The sequence below is a fragment of the Pygocentrus nattereri genome, chromosome 10 (genome assembly GCF_015220715.1).
Source record: "Pygocentrus nattereri isolate fPygNat1 chromosome 10, fPygNat1.pri, whole genome shotgun sequence".
Classification (NCBI taxonomy): Eukaryota; Metazoa; Chordata; class Actinopteri; order Characiformes; family Serrasalmidae; genus Pygocentrus; species Pygocentrus nattereri.
The window spans coordinates 2,855,001-2,875,000 of NC_051220.1; the positions used below are offsets into that span (position 1 = coordinate 2,855,001).

The window sequence follows — 20,000 nt, forward strand, 5'->3', positions numbered from 1 at the left end:
ACCAGGGAAATGAATTAGTTTGAAATCGGATGAATCTCTCTGAATCGCCCTGTACTTTCAGTGAGGTCGCTTTTTATCAGACATCCGGTTCCTATCACCACCACTGTGAACGAGTCTGACTGTCTAAGGTTTCCTGAAGTAGCAGTTCACATCAAACCACTCTGAATGAGTTTGCACACATGCATCCTGGAAAAATAAGAGGAATATGGCTTTAAGAGCCTCTCTCACATCATTTCACATACAGAAATGAAAGTTGAGCAACCTCTGAACTCACACAGCACACATTCTAGACCAGCTCCACCGTGCGCCTGAAAGAAAAGCGAAAGTGAGCTGGTGGTGAGTTGTCTAACCTGTCCAACCCACATCCTGATCATCACTAACCTGTTTAAGTTCACATATTCTTACTTGTAGAGCTCGTCCAACAACATACATGATGTGATCTGGGGCCAGACGATTAGATCCGTTTCATTTTCAGTTATGATAAAAATGGTTATTGAGCTGTATTACATTTCACCATGACACTCACTTTTTGTTAGCTCCCTTCAGTGGTCAGGACCCCCACGGACCCTCACAGACCAGGTACAGAGGGCAGCTATACAGTAGGTGGGTAGAAATAAGGAGGAGGTCATAATGTTATGTCTGATGGGTGGATGTATGTATTTCACAGTCTGTCCATTCTACTGAATACATTCACGCTAAATGAGCTTATCGCGTTAACCGATCATGATACCGACCAAAATAACCGCGGTTATGATTCCTGCCGTGATCGAGCGGCCCTACCCTCACAAACACATGAAGACCGCCAGAAACCACGTGGTTTACATTGCCTCATTAAGGCAAATAAGGCAGACAAGCAACAATAAGGCCAGTTTGAGTGAGAACCGGTCCAGCAAAAAGACGAGTTAAAGGCTTAAAGAGGACTTAAATCACCTGCCAGCCCACGCGACCAGGGTCCAAGTGTACTCGGTCATAAACACAGCAGCCTGACGTGACAACACATGGAGGAAATTAATGGTGTAACGTTACTGACCCATTTTTCAGCCCTGGGCTTTCTCAAAAAAGCCAGCAGATCAGCCCGATAAGCCCGGCAACGGTCGGGTCAACATCACGAAGCAGCTTTCCAAGGATCCCAACGCAGCAGCGCGGTCTTCCCGCATTTCTGGTCGAAAACGGGCTGAAGTTGACTTGTTTTTTTTGGTTTTTTTTTCGAATTCCCCCGTTCCACCTTAAAAGGCGCCTGGACGTAACGTTAGCAACTGCGCCGTTTACGGTGGAACGGGGGAATTCGAACAAGACGCTGTTCGGCAAAACGGTCACGGTGACGTTGAGCTAGCAGCAGGCTAACTGAGGTAAACATTACCTCAGAGCAAAATAACGACACGGGACCGCCGCGGAGCCGCTGGACCGAAAACAAACCGCCCAGATGCCGCCACGCAGCAATGTTCAGGCGAGGAAAGGGCCATTCGTGATGTTTCACTCACCGTGTTTTCTGGTTTTCCTCAGCGGCGACTTGTAGCTCGTCCCGCAGGACAGGAGCGATGGATGTGGCGTATGAACTGGAACTGGACCTGGAGCCGCGCGCGCCGCGCTGCTGGCGGTACAGTACGCTACTCTGAGGGGGAAACGAGCGTTTTCCTCCCAGCTCGTTTCTGCTGCGACCACAGCGGAGCTGCTGGTCTGGTTTTGTGTAAATGAAGCCCGTCCTTCTGCGGACAGGCCGCTCAGGCTGGCCGCGCCGCTGTTCACTGAGGTTTTCGGCTCCGCTCTGAAGGATCAACACTTGGAGGAGAAGGAGGGGGATCCCGTCTCTTCCCACAACACACCGCGGTCTGTTACGCAAAGCCCATCCCGCCTCTCGCTCCCGCTGTCCAATCAGAAGGCTGGATTCGGAGCCGTTACTCGGAGCCGTTTCGCGGGTGCGTTGTCCTCATTTAACCGTTCACACCTTAAATCCCGTGCCACCTTAAATAAAGGTCCACCTTAAATTCTGTGCTACCTTAATTTAAGTGCTGCCTTAAAGAAAGTTCCACCTTAAGTTCTGTGCCACCTTAAATAAAGGTCCATCTTATATCCTGTGCCACTTTAATTTTGGTGCTACCATAAATAAAGGTCCACCTTAAATTCTGTGCTACCTTAATTTAAGTGCTGCCTTAAATAAAGTTCCATCTTATATCCTGTGCCACTTTAATTTTGGTGCTACCATAAATAAAGGTCCACCTTAAATTCTGTGCTACCTTAATTTAAGTGCTGCCTTAAATAAAGGTCCATCTTATATCCTGTGCCACTTTAAATTTGGTGCTGCCATAAATAAAGGTCCACCTTAAATTCTGTGCCACCTTAAATAAAGTTCCACCTTATATCATGTGCCACTTTAATTTCAGTGCTACCCTAAAGAGAGCTCCACCTTAAATTCTGTGCCACCTAAAATTTAGTGCTATGTTAAGTGCAGCGCCACCTTAAATTCTCTGCCACCTTAAATAAAGTTCCACTTTTTATTCTGTGCCACTTTAATTGAAAGTAAAAGTACTAAAGTATTTCCCTTCAAATGTACTTAAGTATAAAGTAAAAGTACTAAAAGAGGAATTCTGGCTCTGATGTCCTGTTATCATTTTTATAACCAGACTGGCTTCATGAACTCATTTCAGGTGAAAGTCCTCCAGCGTCTCTCTTGGTAAACCAGTCTTTTAATAGCACGTCATTAATTAGTGACGCTGACGTCTATTAAAATGATCAGAAGCACAAAACACTGAAGGTAAACAGTTTCCATCAGGGAGAACCGAGTGGCTCTGAAATCACTTTTTACACACAAGCAAAGTTTCAGTTTCAGATTTATTTACAACTTAGTTCCAAGTTTAAGTTGAATAAAAACTGGCTTTAAACTCAGGATCACAGATGAGCTCCTTTACTATGTTGATCTGTAGGCGTCTGTTCATAAACATAAACCAGCCCAAACTCATTTACTATAAAATGAAATGGTGTTTGTAGAAATTCAGAAAAAAGCCGCGTCAGTCTCGACTGCATATGTGGACATATTTCTATATTGTGCTCTATTTACACAAAGTTAGGTTAGTTCATCATTTATGTTGAACAGACTCTCCCAAAGTTTTACGCTGCTGCGCTGACGTTGAACCGCGTGCTGCACTGGGTCGGTATGACCAACAGGTCAAAACCAGCTCTAAACAAAGTGACCGCTGGGCCCTGATTGGTGCTCTGGCTTTGCGCTTCTTTCGTTTTGACATGTGACGTTTTTATACACACAGAAACCAAAAGGAACGACAGATTTCTCAAAATGTAGGAGGAAAAAGTCGATATTAGACTCTGAAATGTAGTGGAGTGAAAGGAAAAAGTCCAGAATGGAGGAACTTCAGTACAGATACACCAAAAATACTAAAGTACAGAAACTAAATACATTTACTCAGATACTCAGTTACTGTCCACTACTGTGTATTTAGCAGATGCTTTGATTTGTAAATAAACAAATAACATTCAAACCAGGTTCTTTCATCTAGAGCAACCTAAGAGTGACTCTTAGTCATGAGAGGGTATTTTGATTGTACTTTAATGGCGCCATCTTGTGGAGAACGGCAGAAGTTCAGTCGGATCTTGTTAAACTGTGAAGTCTAACAGTCTGTACACCGATCAGCCACAGCATTAAAACAACAGAGCAGGTGCTGTTTGGGTGGTGGGTCATTCTCAGCACTGCAGTAACACTGATGTGGTGGTGTGTTAGTGTGTGTTGTGCTGGTCTTAGTGGATCAGACACAGCAGTGCTGCTGGAGTTTTTAAACACTGTGTCCACTCACTGTCCACTCTGTTAGACACTCCTACCTTGTCGGTCCACCTTGTAGATGTAAAGTCAGAGGCGACAGCTCATCTGCTACTGCACAGTTTGTGTTGGTCATCCTCTAGTCCTTCATCAGTGGTCAGAGGACGCTGTTGACTGGATATGTTTGGTTGGTGGACTGTTCTCAGTCCAGCAGAGACACTGAGGTGTTTAAACACATTATCAATAGTCAATAATGAATGTTAATGTTTAAGCACTGAAATGCAAAGAGGGTCCAACAGTTGTGAGAGAGTTGTGTGGAAGTTCAGGGCATATAATTTGATAAAGTTCTTAATAAAGTTATATATATATATATATATATATAAACAGTGATGTTCTTGATGTTGGTGTGTGTGTTTACCCATCTCCAAGCCTCTCCTCGAGGAAGTCCAGTATTATATGTAGTTATAAAGCAGCTCCTGGTTTGACCAATCAGTGCTCAGTAAATTGAACTCATGATGTAATTGATTATATTAACGAGTCTCTGTGGCGGCTGTGAAGGTGTCCAGGAAAAATATGGAGCCGAGAAATTCTTGTTACTGTTTATTGTTTTTGTGTTTATCTGAATTATGAATACGACTTTATTCTAATGTATATTGTGATAAACTCACTGCTGAGAGAAACTGGTTAATAATTTGTTTAGATGCCTAAAACTTTCACACAGTGCTGATATATTACAGATGTAATCATTAGTTGCAGCCCTAACTTCAGTGTATTTTTAGAAGGTCTTCTGCTTCTTGATATAAGCCAAATACACTGCTGTGTGGGCACAATAAAAGAGCTGCAGTAGTCTATCCAGTTCAGGGGTCGACAACATGCATGCAGCTTTTCCTGCCCTGTTTTGGCTCCACAGCTGAATCAGATCTTCTTCTTCTTCTTCTTCTTTCGGCTGCTCCCTTTAGGGGTCGCCACAGCGGATCATCTGCCTCCATCTTGCCCTATCCACTGCCTCCTCTACTTTCACACCAACCATCTCCATGTCCACCTTCACTACATCCATAAACCTTCTCTGAGGTCTACCTCTTCTCCTTCTACCTGGCAGCTCCATCTCCAACATTCTTTGCCCAATATATCCACTATTCCTCCTCAACACATGTCCAAACCATCTCAACCTGGCCTCTCTGGCTTTATCTCCAAACTGCTCCACCTTCACTGTCCCTCTGATCTGCTCATTTCTAATCTTGTCCAGCCTGGTCACTCCCAACGAAAATCTCAGCATCTTCATCTCCGCCACCTCCAGCTCAGCCTCCTGTCTTTTAGACAGAGCCACAGTCTCCAAACCGTACATCATAGCAGGACGCACTGCTGTCTTGTAGACCTTCCCTTTCACTCTTGCTGCTATCCTTCTGTCACACATCAGCCCTGACACCCGTCTCCACCCACTCCATCCTGCCTGCACCCTCTTCTTCACCTCTTTTTTGCACTGTCCATTGCTCTGGATGGTTGACCCAAGATATTTGAAGTCATCCACCTTCACGACCTCTACTCCTTGTACTCTACTCTACTACCTCTACTCTACTTCCACAGCTGAATCAGATCAGTAGGTAATAATAAAATAATCCTCCTCTACAGTAAAATAAAGCTCTGCTGATCCTTCAACACAGTTTAACAGTAAATGGTCTTAAACGCTGGAGTTAATGTAGAACTGCTGATTCACCCTTTAACCCTGAAGATCAGCGCAGACGGCTGGTCACCATAGCAACACAGACAACAGTCTAGCCCAGCTAGTAGCTACGAAATGGCAAAGAGAGAGATTTAAGACGGAATTGCTAATTCAAATGATTGGACTCATCTGCGCTTATAATCACTCCAGCTGGTTTCCTGGTACGAGCAACTGTCAAACACTTAAAAGTTGAGGCTGAAGGTTCTTCAAAATTTCCCGTTCCACCTTAAATGATGGAGCAGTTATATTCGGGTGCCTCAGTTACCATTTAAGGTGGAACAAGAGAATTTGTGGAGCTGAACGTTGAGAGACATTTTACAAGGGAAAATGGGAAAACTTCCTGCCAGAGATGAGAAAAAGAGAAAAGCAGCTATAGCTCAGCTGAAGCTTAAAGCACAGCAGATAAAGGCCCAATCCCATTTCACCCCTCGCCCCCACCTCTGAGCCCTAGGCCTCTGTTGGGGCTACATGACCCTCCAAACGGAGGTTTTTCAGAGACTCCAAACAGAGAGATATGAGAAAAACAGAGAAACCGGCGAGACGGAGAACAAGAGACCAAAGAAACCCACAAATGTGAGAATTTTCTCTGTTAAAAAATCACGATCACCACCGTTTTATCTTAGTTTAATGTGGTTTCAGTGGATTTTGGTCGTTTTTCTTCATAACAAGCATAAAAATCACTAATAGCATGCTAACGTCTCGGTAGCTATCTAGCTAACTTTCCCGTTCCACCTTAAATAGTCCAGCAGTTCTGATGCCTGAAGCTCCAGAATGAAACTGCTGCTCCATTTAAGGTGGAACGGGAAAATTCTAACAAGAACCTGGAGAATCTCCGACTTCAGCTTCACATCACTGAAGAATGAGGGGGGGTGATAATAAATAACTGCCCCCCTCTTTGAAGGCGTCTGATCCCTAAATGTAACTAAAGCCCAGCAGTGAGGAGCTGAACTTTCCCCTCCTCTGCTGGCCCTGCAGACGGGCAGGGTCGCCTACAGAGCGGTGCTAGTAGCTGATAATGATGTGATGCTCTTTATTTGAGGGTTTTTTCCATTTCGTAGGGCAAGATTTCAACCACTGCCCTGTAACTCAGTTCTGAGACATTAAGGTGACACTTGAAAACAAGAGGTAGTGCTGAAGAGAAGAAATGGGACTGGGCCTTAGTGTCTGTTTTTGTTTATTAACTATAAGCCTCTACAGCACATACTGAGACATATTTACAGCCAAGATGGTAAAATGGACAAAAAATGTTGTGGCTCCCAGAAAAAAGGAGAAAATCATTCTTTTTCACATTTGGGTTGCTCAAATTAGAACCTCTGATCTAGTTTTTACATTCATTTAAGATTTGAGGATGTAGAACAAATAGTGGTATAAAATCTATTTCTAATCACTCTCAGATACGACATAAGGTACGACACTGTCACTGGGGCAGTTCCCCTCGTGTCACTGGGGTGGGACCCTCAAAAGTCCATCTCAGTGCCTTTAGTCAGGGAACATACCTGAACCATAATCCACTGAAATGATGTGTTCTAAGCTGCACTGACTCCACCCGCCTCGCCTCGCCTCCAGGCTTTTATTCTACTGCTCTGTTTAAAACATTCGGTTATGAAAAGATACAAATACCAACTTTTCACATGGAGAACCTGTTCTAAGCTCCACACTCAGACCTCAAACCCACTGTAGTACCTTTGAGGGTACACCTACATTATTTGTACCTTGATGAATGAATCATGTACCTTCATAGTACGTTTATTTCTAACAGTGTAGAAGATGGACAAATAGTCGCCATAAAGGGAATCATACAGGATGGTCAGCAACAATCCTCAGGTTGGTTGAGGCATTCAGACAATGCTTGATTTTTATCAGGGGGCCAAATATGTCAAGAAAGCACTCCACACTATTGCACCTCCTCCACCAGCTTGAACTGCTGATGTGAAGGGGAGGTAGAGTCTGCGGATTAATACTACAGGGTGATTCGAAAAGATTAATCCGATTTAAAACTGATTAATTTCACTTGTAAATCATTACAGAACAATGCAGTGAACTGTAAATGGTTTAAATGAGCTTAAAGTTTGTTATGTAATTGTTCAAGTGGACTGAGCGTGTCGGGCGTCGCTGCACTCAAAGATCATCCAGTGCTGTGGAACCAACGCCGAACGCTCTGAGCTGCTGGAGCTTCACAGTTCTGACGGATTCACTCTTATTGACATGGAGAACTCAGAACGCTTTCTGCTCAGGGGTCTCATCTCCTCTCAGACTGAAGGAGCCAGTCAGAAACTCTATGACCCCCTCTTACAGTTGGATTGTGATTGGTTCCTATAGGAACGTCACGGTTGGAAATATGCTCTTGAAATCTTTTTGAATCACTGTATTTACGCTAAATTCTCCAAAATCAAGCCCTATCAGCTGCATGTTGCAACCAAAATCGAGATTCCTTCTTCCGATCCTTATCTGCACAATTCTGGTGATTCCTATTCTGGGCGGCCAAGAGTGGAGCATGACCTGGTCGTGTTCTGGAGCCCAGCCTCCTCGAGCTTTGACATGTTATGGTTGTTCAAGATGCTGCATCCTCCCTGTCTGCTTGTACAAGTCTAGCCATTCTCTTGTGACGTTTCGCTTTAGTTTCCATGCACAGAACTGCCACTCCACCATTCTGTGGAAACTCTTCTGTCATGTGTTTTTCACACCGTATAATAAGGTTCTCCTGTTCTGATTATATTAGGCACAACACTGGAAATTTTTACTTTATCACATATCTGTTTCAGGTAACTCATTAACAGGTGGCTGTGTGTATTAACACCATGATCCACCTGCTCAGTTGCTTGTTAACACAAATAGCTCATCAGCCAATCACACGGCCGCAGCTCACTGCATTTAGGCATGTAGAGGTGGTCAAGACGACTTGCTGAAGTGCAGACCGAGCATCAGAACGGGGAAGAAAGGGGATTTAAGGGGCTTTGAACATGGTGTGGTTGTTGGTGCCAGGCGGGCTGGTCTGAGTATTTCAGAAACTGCTGATCTACTGGGATTTTCACGCTCAACCATCTCTAGGGTTTACAGAGAACGGTCCGAAAAAGAGGAAATATCCAGTGAGCGGTCAGTTGTGTGGACGAAAATGCCTTGTTGATGTGAGAGGTCAGAGGAGAATGGGCAGACTGGTTCCAGATGATAGAAAGGCAACAGGAACTCAAATAACCAACCAGAATCTCTGAGGAACGTTTCCAACACCTTGTTGAAAGTCTGTCACGAAGAATTAAAGCAGTTCTGAAGGCAAAAGGGGGTCCAACCTTTACTAGCAAGGGGTACTTAATAAAGTGAGTGTGTGTATATACTCTGCATTTTATGCATACTTTGTTAGCCCCCTTTTACCCTGTTCTTCAGTGGTCAGGACCCTCATGGACCCTCATAGAGCAGGTGCTATTTGGGTGGTGGGTCAGACAGACTGTAGTCCATCTGTTTCTCTGATACTCTGTTACCCTGTTCTTCAGTGGTCAGGACCCCCATGGACCCTCACAGAGCAGGTACTATTCGGGTGGTGGGTCATTCTCAGCACTGCAGTAACACTGACGTGGTGGTGGTGTGTTAGTGTGTGTTGTGCTGGTCTGAGTGGATCAGACACAGCAGTGCTGCTGGAGTTTTTAAACACCTCAGTGTCACTGCTGGACTGAGAACAGTCCACCAACCAAAAATATCCAGCCAACAGCGTCCTGTGACCACTGATGAAGGACTAGAGGATGACCAACACAAACTGTGCAGCAGCAGATGAGCTGTCGTCTCTGACTTTACATCTACAAGGTGGACCGACAAGATAGGAGGGTCTAATGGAGTGGACAGTGAGTGGACACAGTGTTTAAAAAATCCACTCGTGCACCTATGTAGTAAGTGGAGCTGATTTTGATGCTTTGTAGACTGAACTACAACACAAAGACCTTCAGATAGAGTGTTAATCGTTAATACATGGAGAACATTAAAAATAAATAATAAGCTGTGCAACTTTTCACGAGATCATTGAAGCTAAAAGAGCACAGATGCCAGAGAAATCGTAAGTTAAGTGGGAACACCTTAAATTACCAGATGATAAGAAAAATGTGTGGTGGAAAATTTGCGATAAGAGCTTTGTATATCATGAAGGTGTGAGTTTTGATCTTAAGTTTGTAAATATACTTATCTTAGTGCTGCTGGGTAGGTTAGTCTAACTCTAAGGCTATTACTACATTCTTTTACTCTGATGACGTCCAAATGCCGGATTATTATTGTTATCGTTATATTGTATTTTGGTGATATTCCTCCTCTTATGCAAATGAAACATACTTGTGTAACCTACTTGTTATATAACCTCACTTATCTTCTGCTCAGGGTGGCGCAAATATCAGGCATTTTATAGAAATGTAGATGTGATATTTGATATGATTCAAATGGTTTTTAATAGTGAATGTCCAGTGTGACCAGTGTAGAGGTGAGGTCAGTGAGGGCATATTAAAGGAAAAAAAAAATGTTTTGGCTGTTTTTTAATAGCGGAAGTTGGTAGGTTAAGTCATAAAACCACATGCATTCTTTACCATCAAAGCCATTTGCAAGGAGCCCCTAAGGAGCCGTGGTTAAAAAGAAATAAAAGTTAATGACGTACCTAATAAAGTGGCCGATGAGTGTGTGTGTGTGTGTGTGTGTGTGTGTGTGTGTGTGTGTGTGTGTGTGTGTGTGTGTGTGTGTGTGTGTGTGTATATATATAGCCACCAAGGAATAGGCCACCTGTCACTCTTTCATAGTTCAGAACAGAAACAACTTAAATACTGTTCATTTATTCCATTTAATATACAGATTTCCATGTTCATTATTCATTATAAGCGTATTTAACATTATTTTATATTTGTACTGATAATATTTGAATGATCTGATGTGACGCTAAACCATGTTCAGATTGTTAAACTATTAAATTCAAACTCACAAGCACTTCAAAGAAATGCTGATTAACTGCAAAGATAAAATGAATGAAACTGCGTGCCTCTAAAATCATATCACACCAGGCCCATCGATAATTATCTGTTTTTTGCTCCACCCTGATGAAAGAAAATAATGAGGTGAAAGTCCATGATAAGCTGAGGTCAATGAGCGCATTGAAACAGTATTTATACAGAGGGACTGCCTGGCCAACTACCACTCGAACACCACAGCAAACAGGGACCTGACGAAGCTTAGAAAGCGGCAAAATGGTTGAGGAACTCCTGCGGTTCAACGCGGTTCTCCGCTTTGCTGTTTTCTTAGCTTTTCTCTCCTTTAGCAATGGTGCTGCGCTGTCCAGTGATGCAGACATCCCTACCAATGCCCAGTACTTCAACACCAAAACCCGTTACCAAGACTTCAACACGTACCTGCGGGAAAATATTCTGGCCATAAACATCTCCGCGGTGAAGCCTCCAGCTCCAACCTGCACCCCCGTCCACTTCACGATCATTGCCAGACACGGCACCAGATTCCCAACCGCTGAGAACATCAAGAAGATCGCCGCTTTTGATGACCTCGTCAAGACGGAGGCGAATGGTGACTTGAGTTATCTGTCTGAACTCAAGGCATGGAAGATGTGGTACAAGGAGGACATGGCTGGGCACCTTACAGAAACAGGAAGGGAAGACCACATTCATCTGGCCCAGAGAATGGTTGAGACGTTCCCCAGCCTGCTGACCAAGGAGAACCTTCAGGGTGGCCGGGTCAAGTTCATCACCAGTTCTGTACCTAGATGCATCAATAGCACCCTCTCTTTCCAACTAGGACTGAAGGAGTGGTTTCATCTTGAAGGTAGTGTATTAGTGGGAATAGCTGGTGTGGTTAGAGTAGCAGTAGTCTTTCGGCACCACGGCATCGGCTAAGATAGAATATCAATATATGATTAATACCTCAATGCAGTTAAAGTAATTTGGAACTGCAGCAAAGTACATTATTTGTTATAGCAGTTAGTTTGATTGGTTGTGAAGCTATTATTTCACCATAAAATCAGAAACACTGTCACTCTGCTGAGATGCTGTTGCTAAGCAACGACTTTGGTAGCTGTAGGAGACGCTGGAGCCATCTGAACGTTTTTACTTCTTACTTTGCCACAAACAGAAAATGGACTGTTAAGATCACATCTGACCGACAACCGATTTGGTCCGACTCTGAAGACGAGACGACACTAAATTCCCAAACCGTCGTCACCACTGAGCAGCTTTTCAGTCGGCAGCTGTGACAGAAGAACAGCTGAACAACCTGGAATCAGCCAGAAATGAACCCAACACCATTCGCCAAACTAAACGGGCTGTGAGAAGCTTTACAGACCGGCTGGAACAAAACAACATTAATACTGATCTGGACAAACTGACCAAACTGAGCTGAACCTGATATTGGGTCAGTTTTACGGCTCAGTCTGATTTGGTCCGACTCTGAAGATCAGACCCGTCTGGCGAATGGTGTTGGGTTCATTTCTGGCTGATTCCAGGTTGTTCAGCTGTTCTTCTGTCACAGCTGCCGACTGAAAAGCTGCTCAGTGGTGACGACAGTCTGGGAGTTTAGTGTAAGGAGCTGGAGAACAAACTGATCGGCGAGTGGGCGGAGCTCGTTACTCTGACATAGCAACGAGCTGCTCGTTAAGGAGCTCTAATTAGGAGGAAGGAGCTGAACATTAAAACATATTAAAGCCGCGTTCACGGCCAGTTTATTCATTTCTTACTGTATTTATTTAACTGCTGTATTAAAGCAGTAGAGCACTCCAGGAGGGAGTTATCACCAATAACATCACGGCTGTGATGATCTACGGCCACCAGATCACAGCCGGGATGTTATTCCATGAGAACACAGTCCCTCTCGGGTTCTATCATCCAACAAATATAATTCATTTGAACTATGTTACGTTAATGGTTCACTACATTTGGTATTCACTCAGTACTCTCAAGGGAGTACTGATGTTTGTAGATGATAACAGAATGCCTCTTACGCAGTTTGTGTGAAGTCTTTGATGTTTGTGTGAACTCTTTGATGTTTCCAAGGTGAGGAATTCCCGTACACAGTGAACGACACTCTGATGCGCTTTTTTGCCTCATGTGAACGATTCGTGGAGACGGTGTTGAACAACCCAGAAGCTGCGATACAGGCCACCCTCTTCAAAAACGGCCCGGAGATGGAGACAGTTCAGAGGAAAGTGGCCGACCTGCTTCAGATCCCTTACGACAAATTCACAGCAGGTCCGTGATTCCCGTGTTCCCTGCAGATAGATTTATAACTAATGTGCAGTTTTGCCAATAATAATTTTCCACAGATTTCAGGATTTTAATATTGGTAAAAATCCCACTGACAAAGCACCAGCGTTTATGAAAGATAAAAGAATGTAAAGAACTGATCAAAAAATGAGCTAATTACTAAAAGCCAAACATTTTGGACATTATTTGGTTTTGTGAATTAGCTTGAAGAAGTAATATTCATATTCTGTTAATTAGCTCAAAGTAACGGTCATATTCTGTTAATTATCTCAAAATAACAGTCATATTTTGTTAACTAAAAGTAACAGTCATATTCTGTTAATTAGCTCAAAATAACAGTCATATTCTGTTAATTAGCTCAAAATAACAGTCATATTTTGTTAATTAACTAAAAGTAACAGTCATATTCTGTTAATTAGCTCAAAATAACAGTCATATTTTGTTAATTAGCTCAAGATAAGTCATATTTTGTTAAATAACTAAAAGTATCAGTCGTATTCTGTTAATTAGCTCAAAATAACAGTCATATTCTGTTAATTAGCTCAAAATAACAGTCATATTTTGTTAATTAACTAAAAGTAACAGTCATATTCTGTTAATTAGCTCAAAATAACAGTCATATTTTGTTAATTAGCTCAAGATAAGTCATATTTTGTTAATTAACTAAAAGTATCAGTCAGATTCTGTTAATTAGCTCAAAATAACAGTCATATTTTGTAAATTAACTAAAAGTATCAGTCGTATTCTGTTAATTAGCTCAAAATAACAGTCATATTTTGTTAATTAGCTAAAGATAAGTCATATTTTGTTAATTAACTAAAAGTATCAGTCAGATTCTGTTAATTAGCTCAAAATAACAGTCATATTTTGTTAATTAGCTCAAGATAAGTCATATTTTGTTAATTAACTAAAAGTATCAGTCAGATTCTGTTAATTAGCTCAAAATAACAGTCATATTTTGTTAAATAACTAAAAGTAACAGTCATATTCTGTTAATTAGCTCAAAATAACAGTCATATTCTGTTAATTAGCTCAAAATAACAGTCAGATTTTGTTAATTAAATAATAATAAAATAATAATAATAATACATTTTATTTAGTAATGGCGCCTTTCAAAGCACTCAAGGACACCTTACAACGGTTAAAAGAAGAATGGTAGAGTATAAAAGAGGATAAAAAACAAAAAACAAATAAACAGATAAACAAATCAACATACATTCAAATACTTTCAACCAGACGAGAAACAAGACAAACAGAGAAAAGTGGAGATGAGGAATCAGGAGTATGCAAGTGTGAATAGATGGGTTTTAAGCCGAGATTTGAAGGTAGTTAGACAATCAATATTGCGAATTTGGGTAGGAAGGGTGTTCCAGAGAGACGGGGCAGAGTGGCTGAAGGCTCTAGTTCCCACGGTGGACAAGCGGACTGGAGGGAGAGTGAGCTGGCCAGCTGACGAGGATCGGAGGGTGCGAGCAGGACTGTATGTCTTAAGGAGATCAGAGATATAAGAGGGAGCAAGTCCATGTAGAGCTTTGAATGTAGTTAGTAAGATTTTATACTGGATCCGGTAGTTGACAGGGAGCCAGTGGAGCTCTTTAAGGACAGGGGTGATATGTTCGGTTACAGGCGACCTGGAGATGATCCTAGCTGCTGAATTTTGAACTAACTGGAGTCTATGTAAGTGTTTCTGAGGTAAGCCGAAAAGAATAGAATTACAGTAGTCTAGTCTCGATGTTACTAATGCATGGACCAGAATAGCTGTGCAGGATTGGCTGAGGAATGGACGCAGTCTGTTAATGTTCCTAAGATGGAAGTAGGCTGAGCGTGTGATATTGGAAATGTGTGCTTTGAAGGAGAGATGGCTATCAAGAACAACTCCCAGACTTGTAACCTGGGAGGACGGAGAGACAGTGGAATGATCAAGATTCAGAGTGAAAGACTGACTTTTTGCAAGGATGTTCTTAGTTCCTACTAGGAGAATTTCAGTTTTATTGGTGTTTAGCTGTAGAAAGTTTTCGGAGAACCATTTTTTTGCCTGATCTAAACATTTTAACAGAGAGGAGGGTGGGAAAGTATCGTTGGGTTTAGTGGAGAGGTAAAGCTGGGTGTCGTCAGCATAACAATGAAAATGTATTTTAAATTTCCTAAATATTTGGCCAATTGGGAGAAGATAAATTATGAATAGGAGAGGTCCAAGAACAGAGCCCTGCGGAATGCCACAAATGACTTTGGACATAGATGACTGGCAGTTCTTGAGGCGGATGAACTGGGAGCGATCATTGATATAGGAGGAGAACCACTTAAGCACAGTATCGGTGAGCCCAATAGATTTTAGACGATCAAGTAGTATTGGGTGGGAGATAGTGTCGAACGCAGCTTTTAGATCTAAGAAGATGAGAATCGTAAGCCGGCCTGAATCAGCTGCCACTAGAAGATCGTTGGTCACTTTCAGGAGAGCGGTTTCTGTGCTGTGGAGAGGACGAAAGCCAGATTGAAAGGTTTCATATAGGTTATTGTTACTAAGGTAAGTATGAATCTGAGTGTAGACAGTGTTCTCTAAAATTTTTTAAATAAATGGTAGAAATTGAAATTGAAATTGGCCGGAAGTTATTAAAATCAGTCTGATCTAATCCAGGTTTCTTAAGTATGGGTGTAATCATGGCCAGTTTGAGAGAGGCAGGGACAAGACCAGTTGAAAGAGAAGACTGAATGATAGCAGTAATAGGCGCACTTAGAGAGGAAGAGCAAGCTTTGACAAGATTTGTTGGAAGAGGGTCTAGAATACAGGTTGTAGACTTAGCTTTCTAAATAAGATGAGCTATTTCAATAGTTGTAGGGAGTGTAAAGGTAGATAAAGAAGAAGAAGAGCATAGCAGTAGATCGGGAGTACACTTAGGGGTAGCATTAGCTGTGTGGGAAGAGGTTATCTGTTGATGGATGTTTTGGATTTTTGAGTCAAAAAATGACATAAACATATTGCATAGATCAACAGAGTGCATTTGAGTAGATGATGTGGCCGGTGATTGCAGCATATTGTTTACAGAACAGAAAAGGTCACGGGTGTTGCCCTCAGAAGCCATGAACAATGTCCGGTAGTAAGCAGATTTTGCAGCAAAGATAGCTTAATTGTAGTGCGTTCAGTGGCTGTTGTACATTTCCCTGTGTACTGTAAGTCCACTTTTCTTGAACAAGCGCTCGAGCTGTCGTCCCCTGGATTTTAGGTGGCGCAATTCGGCGGTGTACCATGGCGCACTACGAGCAAATGAAACTGTCCTTGTTTTTAGTGGGGCGAGTTTATCCAATAGGTCGTGTAGCTCCGTGTTATACTGGGATAAGAGAGTCTCTGGGGAAACAGATCCTGAGTTCCATTGTAGAGAACTCACTTCAGATGATAATAGAGTCTGATCAATGTTCTTTATATTACGGAATGAAATGACTCGGGAACTAGTTTCCACAGCAGGTAGTGTTGCAGTGAATGAAATCAGATGGTGGTCAGAGATGGGAAGTTCCGTGGCTGTACAGTTCGAAGCAGTGATCCCAGAACAGCAGATGAGATCAAGAGTATGCCCTTTGCAGTGGGTTGGAAAATCCACAAGCTGTTGCAGGCCAGATGTGTCGATGCATGACAAAAAGTCCTTGGTAGTTGTATTATCTTTATTATCCATGTGGATATTAAAGTCTCCCAGGACTATTAGGTTCTGAGACATAGAGCAGATAGATGTTAAAAACGTAGAGAAATCATTTAAAAAGTCAGCATTGAACTTTGGTGGACGATAGATTGTGGTTAGGATGGTAGGAGTAGGTCCATTGATTTGGATTGTAGCAGATTCGAAGGAGGGCTGATGAGTTACAGACAGTCTGGACACTCTCCACTTCTCATTATAGAGAATAGCGATACCGCCCCCTCGCCCTGTGACGCGGGCTTCACTGGTAAACACAAACCCGGAAGGCCACTTACTGGTCGCGGTAAAGAAGTCCAGAGAGATCGTATCGGCTTCCTGTCATCGAATTTAAATCTGCGACGAGATCCGCCGTGGACATATTTACGGTGTGGGAGACAGGAAATATCCCGATGGAGAGACGGTGGTAGTTCTAAGGACTGAGCCCGAAAGCGTAGCCGTAGAAGTTCTTGAGCTGTATATTTAAAAGTGGGCATATACGTCGCACTAAGCATCGCACCGGATAGAATAAAAGAAAAACAATAAAACGAAAAACAATACACGAAGATTCGATAGAAACACGGTAATGGTAGCGGCAGCCAAACGCGCCAGCATGCACCAAGCTTAAACCAAGGCTTTAATTAACTAAAAGTAACAGTCATATTCTGTTAATTAGCTCAAAATAACAGTCATATTTTGTTAATTAGCTCAAGATAAGTCATATTTTGTTAATTAACTAAAAGTATCAGTCAGATTCTGTTAATTTGCCCAAGGTAACGGTCATATTCTGTTAATTAGCTCAAAATAACAGTCATATTTTGTTAATTAACTAAAAATATCTGTCGTATTCTGTTAATTAGCTCAAGGTAACGGTCATATTCTGTTTAGTAACTTGCAGAAATCGTATTTGATGATATGAGTGAGCTGAAGACGTTTGAATTCCATAATCCTTTAGTCTTGTTTCCACTGAGATGATTCACCAGCAGAGCCACTGTGCTCAGGACTCAGCACTGTGCGCTGTGCTTGCCGTTCCCAGAAAGTGTGCTATTGCCTTAAATCCCACACAAGTAATGCGGAAATGGATAAAGGAACAGGAGAAAAGGAGACATGGCCTAATTTGTGATTCTATTTATTGGAAAGTTTCTAAACCAGGTGCTATATGTTACCGGCTGTACCGTTCCAGTGTTATGCCACACATGGTGTGTGAACGCGACACTAGGTGGAAGTGTTTGCTCACTTTTTCGTTTTGTTTCTTTTGAAATGTTGATGTGGAAAAGGATCTACCGTTAGTGTTGCGTTATCCGGTTTTATTCAAAGGTTTTATTTCTACTGTCTAACAGAAACATAGAAAAAGCATCTGAGGTTGTTCCCCAAAAACGTGCACGTGTCCCTGGAGCAAACACCACGATCCTAATGTGTTCGTCCTGTAGATTCAGGTTTCCTGGAGCGCTGAACTTTCCGTAAGGCGAATATCGACACATAGTAAACAACTTTCCTTTCATTCCAGGACCGGAATTTTAGAGAACTACGGCAAACTGACCATCATTCAAGTTTACTGGTGTTTCCTTCCTCTGCAGATTTAGCGGAGACAGGATTCTACCTGTGTGCCTACGAGTGGACCATCCGCGGACTGAACTCCCCCTGGTGCCGGCTGTATGACAGAGCGGATGCAGAGGTACTGAATTCGGCTAGATGGTCACGTGAAGCTCATCCTAGATCCCTGATATTAGTCTTAGGAGCCTCGGTACCGTAGCCGTGGGGTTTTATACAAAAGCTTGCTTTTTTAACCTGAACCGCTTTAAGGAAAATCTGTCCCACTTTATAGTAAGTGTCTCTAATAACTGTGTAGTTACACATGAATAACATATGTAACAAAACTGTAACTACTGATGATCTAGTCAGTGTTATAGATGGATTAGAGCAGTACAGCCTTTGTAATTACATGTGTATCAACTTCAGTTTCGCCTCATATAATTACACAAGAGTGTCTTCTACACAGGACCTTTGCTGTAGTTTAGTGTTAAAGTTACACTCTAAAGTAAACAGGCAGGTCCTGTGTAGTTGATATGTAGGTATTGTGTAATAACGTGGTGGTCATATAGTTGCTTTGGGGAAATGTGGCACATTTAATTCGTGTCATAACTGGTCACAGTGTCACAGCTCGGCTAGATGGCAGACACAGTGTAAGGAATGTCTTAATATAGGTTATTACACACTTTTACCACTTGGATAAAAAATCGGAAAAAAACCTGCTTTTACAGCCTGATTATAAATGTAATTATACTTATGTTATTATGCATGTGTAATTACATGAGAGAACAGGCTGTTACAACTATTAAGATGCACTTGTGTAATTACATAAACAGATGTAAACAGATGTAATCCATCTGTAACACTGGCTAAATCATTAGTAGTTACATTGTTGTTACACATGTTGTTCATGTGTAACTACATGGTTATTAGAGACACTTAATATAAAGAGGGACTGGAAAATCTTCAATGAATCCATTTATTACAAATGATAAAACATCTATTTTCCATTGTTATGGCAACATTTGCATAATTCAGTTAACCAGGCTGACACTGAGGCCCAGTCCCATTTCACCCCTCGCCCCTACCACTGAGCCCTTACCCCTCTGTTCTGTGTTTCCACGTCTAGGGGTGGGTGTCCCGATTCTTGTTGAGATAGAGGGGTGGGGTGAAGTGTTGGGGCTACATGACCCTCCAAACGGAGGTTTTTCAGAGACTCCAAACAGAGAGATATGAGAAAAACAGAGAAACCGGCGAGACGGAGAACAAGAGACCAAAGAAACCCACAAATGTGAGAATTTTCTCTGTTAAAAAATCACGATCACCACCGTTTTATCTCAGTTTAATGTGGTTTCAGTGGATTTTGGTCGTTTTTCTTCATAACAAGCTTAAAAATCACTAATAGCATGCTAATGTCTCGGTAGCTATCTAGCTAACTTTCCCGTTCCACCTTAAATAGTCCAGCAGTTCTGACGCCTGAAGCTCCAGAATGTAACTGCTGCTCCATTTAAGGTGGAACGGGAAAATTCTAACGAGAACCTGGTGAATATCTGACTTCAGCTTCACATCACTGAAGAATTAGGGGGGGTGATAATAAATAACTGCCCCCCACTTTGAAGGCGTCTGATCCCTAAATGTAACTAAAGCCCAGCAGTGAGGAGCTGAACTTTCCCCTCCTCCTGCTGTCCCTGCAGACGGGCAGGGTCGCCTACAGAGCGGCGCTAGTAGCTGATAATGAAGTGATGCTCTTTTATTTGAGGGTTTGTCCAATTTTGCATGGACTAGATTTCAACCACCGCCCTAACTCAGTTCCAAGGGGTTTAGGGTGACACTTGAAAACAAGGGGTAGGGCTAAAAAGGAGAAATGGGACTGGGCCTAATGCTGTACAGAAAACACGGCAAAGTTTAGTCAATAAATCACACCGAGCAGCAAGTGAGGAATTTGCCATAGCCTTTTAAAGGGCCTGTCATAACATTGTATATATATATATTTATATTTATACATACATACTCGTTACTGGTTTTAATGTACTTTAATTGTATTGTGTGTATCAGGTGGTGGACTACGCTTCAGACCTGGGCCTGTATTATAAGAGAGGCTA

General features: G+C 42.3%; 2 protein-coding genes across 3 annotated transcripts in view; one reads left to right on the plus strand and one right to left on the minus strand.

The window, feature by feature from the left end:
- Window positions 1-1,726, minus strand: part of zgc:91976 (uncharacterized protein LOC492359 homolog) — a 34,808-nt gene extending 33,082 nt beyond the window's left edge. For both annotated transcript variants that reach the window (XM_017683652.2, XM_017683650.2), the window contains exon 1: window positions 1,482-1,726. The gene's annotated coding sequence lies outside the window, so the exon portion shown is untranslated. The remainder of the gene's footprint in view (window positions 1-1,481) is intronic.
- An 8,892-nt stretch (window positions 1,727-10,618) lies between these two features.
- The window catches only part of LOC108411874 (multiple inositol polyphosphate phosphatase 1-like), a 12,459-nt gene continuing 3,077 nt past the window's right edge, over window positions 10,619-20,000 (plus strand). The window contains exons 1-4 of the mRNA XM_017683653.2: window positions 10,619-11,276; window positions 12,500-12,694; window positions 17,946-18,043; window positions 19,954-20,000. The exon at window positions 19,954-20,000 is cut by the window's right edge and continues 84 nt beyond it. Coding sequence (XP_017539142.2) covers window positions 10,691-11,276; window positions 12,500-12,694; window positions 17,946-18,043; window positions 19,954-20,000 — 926 coding nt within the window. The 5' untranslated portion in view covers window positions 10,619-10,690. The remainder of the gene's footprint in view (window positions 11,277-12,499; window positions 12,695-17,945; window positions 18,044-19,953) is intronic.